This window comes from Tasmannia lanceolata, unplaced genomic scaffold (genome assembly GCF_043159265.1).
Source record: "Tasmannia lanceolata isolate RefF3 unplaced genomic scaffold, GAP_Taslan_0.1 ptg000018l, whole genome shotgun sequence".
In the NCBI taxonomy this organism is placed as follows: Eukaryota; Viridiplantae; Streptophyta; class Magnoliopsida; order Canellales; family Winteraceae; genus Tasmannia; species Tasmannia lanceolata.
This window is the reverse complement of record NW_027518695.1, coordinates 20,717,789-20,727,630: the sequence shown is the minus strand read 5'-3', so window position 1 is coordinate 20,727,630 and position 9,842 is coordinate 20,717,789. Positions and strand designations below refer to the sequence as shown.

General features: G+C 42.1%; 1 protein-coding gene across 1 annotated transcript; it reads right to left on the bottom strand.

Annotated features, from left to right (window-relative positions):
• Positions 1–92: 92 nt before the first annotated feature.
• On the bottom strand, positions 93–9,562 carry LOC143849623 (cation/H(+) antiporter 15-like). The gene is made up of 5 exons (XM_077358707.1): positions 9,215–9,562; positions 6,968–7,966; positions 4,473–4,892; positions 3,212–3,771; positions 93–675 (listed from the first exon to the last, which is right to left on the bottom strand). The coding sequence occupies exons 1-5, from the start codon at positions 9,461–9,463 to the stop codon at positions 375–377; spliced, it is 2,529 nt and encodes an 842-aa protein (XP_077214822.1). The 5' UTR covers positions 9,464–9,562; the 3' UTR covers positions 93–374.
• Between the last annotated feature and the right edge of the window lie 280 nt (positions 9,563–9,842).

Below are 9,842 nucleotides of genomic sequence, written 5' to 3'. Positions count from 1 at the left end.
TCAAACAAAATTGGTTAAATATATCATTTCTTTTAAGATTATACTTGTCTTTTTTCTTTTTACAAGCCTAAAAACACACAACAAAAAGGGAATGCAGATCAAGAAGTTCTCTATTATCGAGATCAAGTCTCTTATAAGGAAATTTGATTACCTTCTAATGTTCATTGTACTTAAATTCACTTAAAAACAAAAATAACAAGAAGAGGAAGAAAACATATACTAGAAAGCAAGACAAAAGGAAAATGATCACTGTTGATAAAGAAAAAGAAAAATTATGGGGAAACAAAAACATACACCCATGATCATTGTTTCAGCTCTAAATTGCTGAACACCAAAAATTGTAAGCTATTTGCAAAAATGAGAGAGAGAAAGAGCTAGCCAAAGTAGGAGCCTTGTCCTCTGTGCGGCATCTGGCGAGCATTGTTGTTATTAAGGTACTGCTCTATCTGTTGCGAGGGGCTATCAGGCGTGCCCAGTACATCATTCGGAACTGCCCCAACGTACTGTTGTATCACCAGCACTGACACTGTTGCAGAGAAATCTGAGGACGCCAACAGATCCCCTATCGCCCCGAGCTCCGGGCACTCACTCCAGTCTGTCATCCCAGTTGTCAATGGTGACACCGTCCCCTGCCCCCTCCCCACAATATAAAGATCATTGATACTGTCCATACAACTGTTGGAAAAACAAAAATGGATGTGAATCAATTAATACGTCAACCCAGAATCACAGCTAATAGGCATGCTGCAATGCAAAGTCAAGTCTTTAGAAAAACCAAACAAAAATGAGGGTAATTTTTTTTTGTCTCAAATTATAGTTTAGAGACATACTGTAATATTGCCTTTTGAAGATAGAGTACCAAATTGGCCTTAGGGCTTGTTTGTTTTGGACTTTGCGAACTGATTGCGAGTCCAAAACTGATCATTGGATTCGAAATTAAGTCCATGTTTGGCAACCATGAAAGTTCTTTCCATGAAATATTAGTTTATCAAGGGGTGGGAAAAACAGGAAAAGAAAGACTACTCAAAATAGAGTTTTTCTTTTCCCTAATTTTTAGCCACTAAGCACATCTCCTTTTTTTTGCCATTTTTTGTTGTGTCCGACATCGTACTTTCACCTTCTTCTGGGAGGAGGACGACCATCAAAAAATCAGTGGAACCAAATAGTGGAAAGGGTGGAAAGAAGATTGATTACTTGGGAGCGAAATTTAGTTTCTTTAGGAGGGATGATAACACTAATTAAGGCAATCCTTGTAAATATCTCAATTTGTCAACTATCCGTATTCAAATGCCCAGTGAGTGTCGTAATCATAAACAAGATAGAAAAAATTCAAAGAAGATTCCTTTGGAGGGAGCAAATGATAAGAAGAAGAATTGCATCTGTGTGTTGGAAGGAGGTATGCACACCAAGGCAGGGGGCCTTGGCATCAGAAGATGTGGTACTCCTAGCCAAGTGGCTATGGAGGTTTTGGGAAGAAAATCATTGTCTATGGGTGAAAGTAATTGAAGGAAACTACGGAGCACTATCACGGAGATGGGTATTAGATGACAAATTCCAACATGGAGGGGTAACAGTATGGAGGGATATCCATACCAAAGGAACATATTCAATGAAGGTATCGGGTTTAGAGCATATTCGGGGGAGAGGATTAAGTTTTGGTTCACGCGTGGTGTGGAGAGGCCCCGTTGAAAGAGGTATTCCCAGATTTGTTTAATGAAATAGAGGACCACGAGGCTCGGGTCAATGATTGCCTAGAGAGAGGGGAGGAGATATCATGGAAGATTGCTTTAAAAAGGAACTTTTTTTGGACAGGTAGCTAAAGAGGATAGCAAGGCTGTTACCGTTGCTAGCGTTCCTTTGGATCCAGTGCTCTTTTGGATCTTTCAGTGTCAAGTCATTCTATAACTTGATTGCATCAAATCCTATAGCTTCACTTGGATGACAGCTAAAGTGTGGAACATACTGGTTCCTCTGAGGGTGTGTGCCTTGTACTTGGACGACGGCTCTAGACAAGATCTCTACGACCATCTACGTAATCGACACATGTAGATCATAGACGCTTGTGCACACTGTGTAGGGGCAGGAGAGATAGTTGACCCCATATTCCTACATTACAAAATAGCCAGGTGTGTGTGGAGTAAAATCCGAAGCACATTTGGTATGTTATTGGTGTTCCCAGCCAAGCTTTCAGAGGTAGTGAAAAGCTGGTCTTCTGTACCATGGTGTAGAAGAGGTAAAATCCTATGTACCATGGGGCAGAAGAGGTAAAATCTCATGAAACGTGATATCTTAACCACCATTTTGGTATTATGGAAAGATTGAAATGCCAAGGTGTTTAGTGGTGTATCGAACACCCCTCATCTTCTATTCATAAAAGTAGTAGCTTTGACCTTCGCCTTGGTTAGAGCTCTGCCTAGTAGCGGGTTCCTAAAGTTGAACTTCGATGGTTCTAGTTTGAGGAATTTGGGATGGTTCTAGTTTGAGGAATTTGGGCTGACCGGAATAGGTGGCCTTCTAAGAGATGATGGCAGAGCCACGAGATGGGCTTTCTTAGGCTCCATTGGAATTGCTGGAAAAAAAAACATCATCTCCTCGTGACTCATCCCATCTCAATTCACATCCTCTCCCACTCTCCCTACCACCCTCTCAACAATTGGTAAACCAATATTCCATGAATAAAAAATTCATGATTGCCAAACCTGTCATAAACCTAATTTGGAGTCCAATAATCAGTTTTAGATTCACAATCAATTCTCAAAATCCAAAACAAACAGGGCCTTAGTCTTGGTGCATAAAATTTGTTTTATGCCATTTTAGGTCAAAAGAAATGGATCCTTAGGGAGTTTTTAGTAGACCCAAACCAAAATAAAGGTAATTTTTAAAATTATTTTCTAAGAATTTAAAACACTTAGCTCGTGTTCATTTTGGATTTTGAGAATTGATTCTGAGCTGAAAATTGATCCGTGGACTTGGATTATTGGACTCAAAAGTGCGTCTAATTTTGAGTCCAATAATCAGTTTTGGGCTCAAAATCAATTTTCAAAATCCAAAACAAGGGCATAATCGGTTTGGATTTTGAGAATTTTATATTCCATCCCAAACTGATTATTAGACACAAAATTTTGTTTAATTTTAAGTCCGGCCAACAATCAGTTCTGGACTTAAAATCGATTCTCAAAATTCGAAACGAACAGGATCTTAGTAACAGTACCTGATCGCTGCCACCGTTTCCTCCCCGTCATTCACCACCTTCTCCATGTACACCACCGACTCATCATTCACATTCTTCACCCGAAACTCGCTAATAAAATCATCATCAAGCTGTTTCTCCTTCTCATAATCCGTTATTACCGTCAATATTTTCGCATCATCATCTCCAGCGGCTCTAGGCGGCTCCACCGCGTCTTCCCCCACAACCAACCGGAGCACCGTCAAACTCACCCCCGGGTGCTCCGACATCCTCCACGCATACGCTAGAGCCTCCCGATCGTCGGGCCCACCGAAAAACAACATCACTACATGGTGGGCTACGTGGCTTGCCGAAGACGTAGATGCTGCCACGCCCCCGCCGAGCCCCCGGTCAACGAGTATCCCGATAGAACATGGTGCGTTCGCCAACAAATTTTGGTTAACCGTCCGCACGCCGGCGTTGGTGGCCTCCAGGGCGCCGTCCACCGCCTGTTCCTTGTGGAATGGGACGATAATTAGCGCTGCCCTCTTCTCCTCCGCGAGGTTGCATATGTCCTCGTGCATGGACGAGTACGGCGATACCTGTTGAAGTATAAATGATTAAATAACACCAACAGCATGAGCTTTTGGAGTAATTGGTTGTTTCACATGGTATCAAAACCCAACAACTACTTGATTTAAGAGCACGTTGGACTATGACGAATTCTTTTTTTTTCATGATAAACCAGGGTCTCAGGAGGGGGAGTGGTGAGAGAGGGGGAGGGCGGGTGAAGTGGCTAAAAATAGGAAACAAAAATCAGGAAACTAGTGTCTCCAAGTGGTGGGAAGTGGCTGAATTCAGGAAACAAAAAACCTCTACTCAAAATAGGATCTTCTTTTTCCTGATTTTCAGCCACTTCTCACCCTCAACTCAATCGTGCCGTCTCAAATCTCTTTCCTTCTCACACCCACCCCACCCCTCCCCTCGTAGCCCCTTACTCACTATCATCTCAATCCTGTCATCTCAAACCTCTCTCCTTCTCCCTCCCACCCAACCTCTCTCTCACCAATTGGGGACTCTAATTTATCACGAAAAAAATTCCCGGTTGCCGGACATGGCTTAAAAATCAAGTATAAAATCAAGTATACGGCAAACCCAAAAGAGGGGCCACATGTGCCAAGTATATGGCCAACTCCCCAAAAATGAGGGGCCGCACGTGAGGGGAAGTGTTAAAGTATAAATGATTAAATAGCACCAACTCTAACAACTTAAGCTTTTGGAATAATTGGTTGTTTCACAATACCGCGGTTAAGGACTGCACCGAAACACCCGTAGATTGCTCGGCATAGTTATGGAATGCGTTCGCAATGTGGTCGGAGTTCTCTTCGGTGTCACCGCTGGGCTTGCCGGAATTGTGGATGATCACCATGGCCGACGCTCGGCCGGTGAGTTCCACCAAGTGAAGGGTATATAAAAAAATTGGAGATTTCTTTGATGGGTATGAAGCTTCAACTAGGTTGATGATGGTGGGAACATTTCGGGGGCTGTGGATGCACGCCATAAGCCGGAGCTCGGTGTTGGGTTTCAAACCTTTTATTGTTCGGTGTTTGTAAGGGAGGAAGTGCTTGGTCGGACGGTAGACCGCCATTACTACCGGTGTAATCATGCCCGTCATTATCACCGCAGTGAGCACCATCACCGCGAATGAGGACTCGTCCAAGATCTGCCCATGCAAAAATAGTTTAATAAAACAAGTTATTCGATGCAAAATATTATGTGTGATTTTCTAGCGTCCATTGCAAAAAGCATTTGGCCTATGGTATGTCGCATGTCAGAGCAACCACAAGGCTCACTTTTCAGCATATTTTGTCTTCATTTACGAGGTGGCTGCTTTGACATGCGACAAACCATCTGCAAAAATGCCTTTTGCGATGGGCTTTAGCAAATCCTATATTATGTATTCGGAAATGATATAAGCATTCAGCACTGCAATGTTTTGATACTCGCCGGGGAAGTTTCTTGTCTTTTTAAAGGGCTGTCAAAAGGTTATTACAGTTCCCAAAACACTCACAAGCCCTTTAAATGCTAAAAGAATCTTCTGTGGAAATATCAAAACATTGCAGTGCTATATCATTTCCCTATGTATTTTCATGAGTGTCTTTTTAAATATTACTAAAAACCCATTATAAATAGGGAAAATTGTTCGTGAGCTCGAGCTCATATAAGCTTATATGAGCTCGAGTTCCCAAACACATGGGTCCCACATTTTTTGTGGTGATCCAAATCAATGTGTAACAAAAATTCAAGTCCATTGGATCATCCTAACCCCTCCAAAAGTGGAGGACAAAAATGTGCAGATTTGTCGACAAACACTGTCTGTACATTTTTCCCTTCACTTTTAGATGGATTAGGATGATCCTATGGACCTGAATTTTGGTACACACCCTATTTATATAAAGGTCTTTCAAATGAATGCTTTGGATCACCCCAAAAAGTTTGGGACCCAGTGTTTGTGGCACTTGAGCTCATATAAGCTATATGAGCTCGAGTTCACAAACAGTTTTCTCAAATACATATACATAAATGAACAAAATACCATTTTTAATAATTTCACTAACTCAGCTTGCCTTTTCTTTTCTAATTGGCTCCTGAGAGTTTTTTGGGACTGTAATAATCTTTGACAGCTCTTCAAATAATGAAAGAAAAGATGGGTTAGTCAATTATTCAAAGGAAATGATTTCAACACAAACATGTTTTGATACAAGACGCTCATGTTTCTTGTCTTTTAATATTTAAAGAGCTGGAAAACGGTTTTTAGGGTTCCCAAAAGCACTTAGATGACAATTAAAGGCTAAAAGACAAGATACATGAGCGCATGTATCAAAACATAGTTGTGCTGAAATCATTTCCCTTATTCAAACATGGTTGTGCTGATATCATTTCCCAATATAAAGCGTATTTGTGTACATTGGGATCCTTCCTTAAGATACAGGAAAAATTGCCAATAGGGGACATCAAAATACAAGAATTGCCAACGAGGAACACACTTTTGAAAAATTGTTCAACAGGGTTGATAACCCCCTTTTGAGAGTTTGTTAACCCCATTTAGAGGGTTGATAACCCCCTTTTAGAGACTTGATAACCTCCATTTCGTCCCTCTCTGACAATTTTTCAAAAGTGTGTCCCCCATTGGCATTTTTTCCTAGGATATAAGACACTCCATCGAATTTTCTGCCTATGTCTGAATCATCATCCGAAATAATTTCAGAGCTTAGGATACGAATCCAATAGACAAATTCAGGTCTAGCTACTGTACCAAAATCCTGTCCATTAACATTCGGATCCTTTAGATTCACCGGACCATCTGGGTCCATTGACACCCTCAAGAACTAATACCTGCTATCACTTTCAGATCGATGCTAACGATAAATTTTTGAGTCCCATATGGGGGCATGCACGTCCAATCTAAGGGAGCAATTCTAAAAACATGAATTGAAATCAAACTCAAACCAGACCCGGTTTATTGTAAAAGTTAAACCAAAATTTCCAAAGATCAACTCAAGTTGCACCCAAAGACCCTTTTGGATTGCAAGAAAAATATTTTGACGGGAAATTCTTTTATTTTCATCATTTAAAGGGAATTCATCTGATTATGGTTAATTTAGAGGGATATCATCATAATTTAGACGGTTAGTTCAAGCTATCTTTTTGTTTGTGTATGTAAAAAAAGTAGAAAATTTTAGAAATATTTTTCCTTTCCAAACTTTTTTACATGACTCTCAAAGAAAAGTTATATACCTTTTGGTCTCTTCCAATGTTGAGGACTATCATTTCAATAAGGCCTTTGGTGTTCATGAGCATTCCAAGGGTGAAGCCTTCCCTGAAAGGCATTTTGTAGAAGAATGCAACAGCCATGGTTCCCACCACCTTCCCTGCAGATGCCAAGATGATGACCAGTAACAGAAAACCCCATGTGGAGAAATCGCTAAGCAAATATACATTTGTTCTCAAACCACTTATGGCAAAGTAGAGAGGCAGCAAAAGGCCAGACACAAAGTCCTCTAACTTCTCCATCAAAGAAATACCCAATGGCCCATTGGGTATCACAAGCCCAAACACAAAAGCCCCAAAGATAGAGTTGATCCCAAGTGCATCTGTTATGAACCCACAAGTCATCACACCAACCAAGATAGCACACACATAGAACTCATTCACAGGCTCCCCTTCCGGCGTCCGACGAATGACCCACCGGATTGCGGGCCGAATAGCATATATACAAAATAAGACGAAGGCAACCCCAGAGAGAATTACCCATAGAGAAGCCAAGATTGCCCCTTGGTTCTCCACGAGGGCAATCGCCAATGCAAGTAAGACCCAAGCACAAACATCATTAATGATGGCCGATGCCATGGCGACTCTTCCGAGATCAGTGTTGAGGAGTTTGAGCTCTGTTAGGATTCGGGCTAGAACAGGGAAGGCAGTGATGGAGAGTGCCACGCCGAGGAAGAGGAGGAAAGTCCCTTGATGGATGTTCTTTGATATGTAATTCTTTAGGAAGAAAGACGAGGAGGTGCCTATGATGAAGGGTATGATCATGCCAGCAAAGGCTACCAATATTGCCTTCTTTCCCGTCCTCTTGATCACTATAATGTCCATCTCCACTCCTACTAGGAAGAGGAAGTAGTGAAGCCCCACATTAGCCATTGTTTCCATTACTGTGACACTCCTCAAGGGGAACAACTTGGAGGCGAGCCAAGCACATCGTCCTAGACATGACGGACCCAATAGTATGCCACCCTACGATCACGACCACGGCCGCCACCACCACCCAAAGAACAAAAATCAAACCTTTGAGGATGGAATGATAAAGAGGGACTCTTAACTATAACAAAAATCCTTCACCCTTTGGTTGGGTTGCAGAGCGTAGGTCACATGTCCTCCTCTTGTACTTCTTTTATTTTATCAATAATAAAATTTCAGGTGTGGCCCCGGGTGTCTAGATAAATTCTGGCTTAAAGAAAACCTTCACCCAAGTGCCTTTCCTTGCATCTCCATTCTTATTTATGGCCCACTTTACACATGGGACATGACTGAGGTGATCATGATTTCTTGGCTGTTTATCTTGTAAGCCACCTTCACAAGACCCGTACCACCTGCGAGGTCCCACTTCAATTGGAGAATCCCCTTCCCCCTCTCTTGATCCAAGGGATAGGGATCCGTCTAACCCGCATGCATGGAATAATCTCATGGTGGCCCACAAGATGAACGGTTCTGATCACCATACCCACATTACCAATGGGCCTTAAGTTTGATGACGAGGTTGGGAATTAGGAGAATGAAGTAGGGGAGTGATAAATCGAACCCACACCTTCCCCCCCCAGAGAGACAAATATTTGGGGGTCCATTTATCACTGCCCTAATAATAATAATAAAAGGGTTTATCAGGGACCATCACAGAAAACATTCCGCAGGCCAGCTTTCACATGAGAGAAGCACCCCAGATGAATTAAATGAATAAGACAGAATCTGTTGAAAAGTGAGCCTTTGTGGCTGCTTTCTCATGCAACAGTTGGCCCTGCAAAATGCCTTTTGCAATGGTCCCTAGCAAATCACTAATAATAATACTAATAGAGGAAAGTGTTGCTGCGCTGCAGCGCAGGGAGCTCCTGCGCTTTAGTGGCTTATAAAGCCTCACATTCATCACTTTTTGTGGATCCGCAAAGGTGGACCCGCTATACAAACCAATGGGAGGCTTTATGAGCCACTAAAGCGCAGGGAAACTCCCTGCGCTACAGGGCAGACACGCTTTTCTCATACTAATAATAATAAGAGGTCTTCCTTTTATCCTTCAATCAAGGTTTTCCTTTTGTGGTGTCTTTATTTTTTTTTTTTTTTTGGCTCGAGGGCGGTTTGTCCTCTTTGTAGTTTTGCATTTGAAATTTCGAGGTCTGGGTCCGCATTCTTTTCCTTATTAAAAAAGAAGAAGAAAAAGAGGACAAAGCTTCTTTCCATGTTAAAAAAGAAGAAGAAGAGGAAGAAGATTACAATGATCTCGGCCACAACCCGAGGCTGTCGGAGGGGCTTGAGGATGAAGAACAATGTGCGTGTCGTTGCGACGACAACAATCAATTGCAAGAGAAAAAGAGGAAGCGCATAATTGAGAGGGTCATCTCCCTCCCAAACCCCTCTGGTTGTGACCATGTTGGGTGCATAACACACCACATTGGTGTCCGTTATGTTCTCCCTCGCGGTCTGGTTTCTACCTAGAGGCGTTCTCGGGTCTAAACTCGCCATGACAAGGTCAATTCTATCTCACAATTCCCTCTTGAGAAAGAAAGAAGAGGTATATAGAAGAAGAGCTAAAAAAATGAAAAGGTTGATGAAGAGAGAAAGAAGAAGACGTAGAGAGAGAGAGAGAGAGAGAGAGAGAGAGAGAGAGAGAGAGAGAGAGAGAGAGAGAGAGCACAAAAAGAGTTAGACTAGAATGTTTTGACCACAAGTTAGGTCTTACCTGAGGAATTTGCGGGGAATTTTAGTTAGGGAAAGGACTATTTTAATCCAAAACCCTCCTAATAAAAGAGGCAAATTACTGTGAAAAGTGAGCCTAAATGGGATTTGCTAGTGACCATCCCAAAAGCCATTTTGCGGACCGGGTGTTGCATGAGAGAGCAGC

Excerpts from the sequence above, each read along its gene's own strand:
- LOC143849623 (XM_077358707.1), bottom strand. The coding sequence starts at position 9,463 with ATGGCGAGTTTAGACCCGAGAACGCCTCTAGGTAGAAACCAGACCGCG. Across the intron at positions 7,967-9,214 it reads GGGTTGTGGCCGAGATCATT|GGTGGCATACTATTGGGTCC; the intron begins GTAATCTTCTTC and ends TCGTGATCGTAG. Across the intron at positions 3,772-4,472 it reads CGGTGCAGTCCTTAACCGCG|GTATCGCCGTACTCGTCCAT; the intron begins GTATTGTGAAAC and ends ATACTTCAACAG.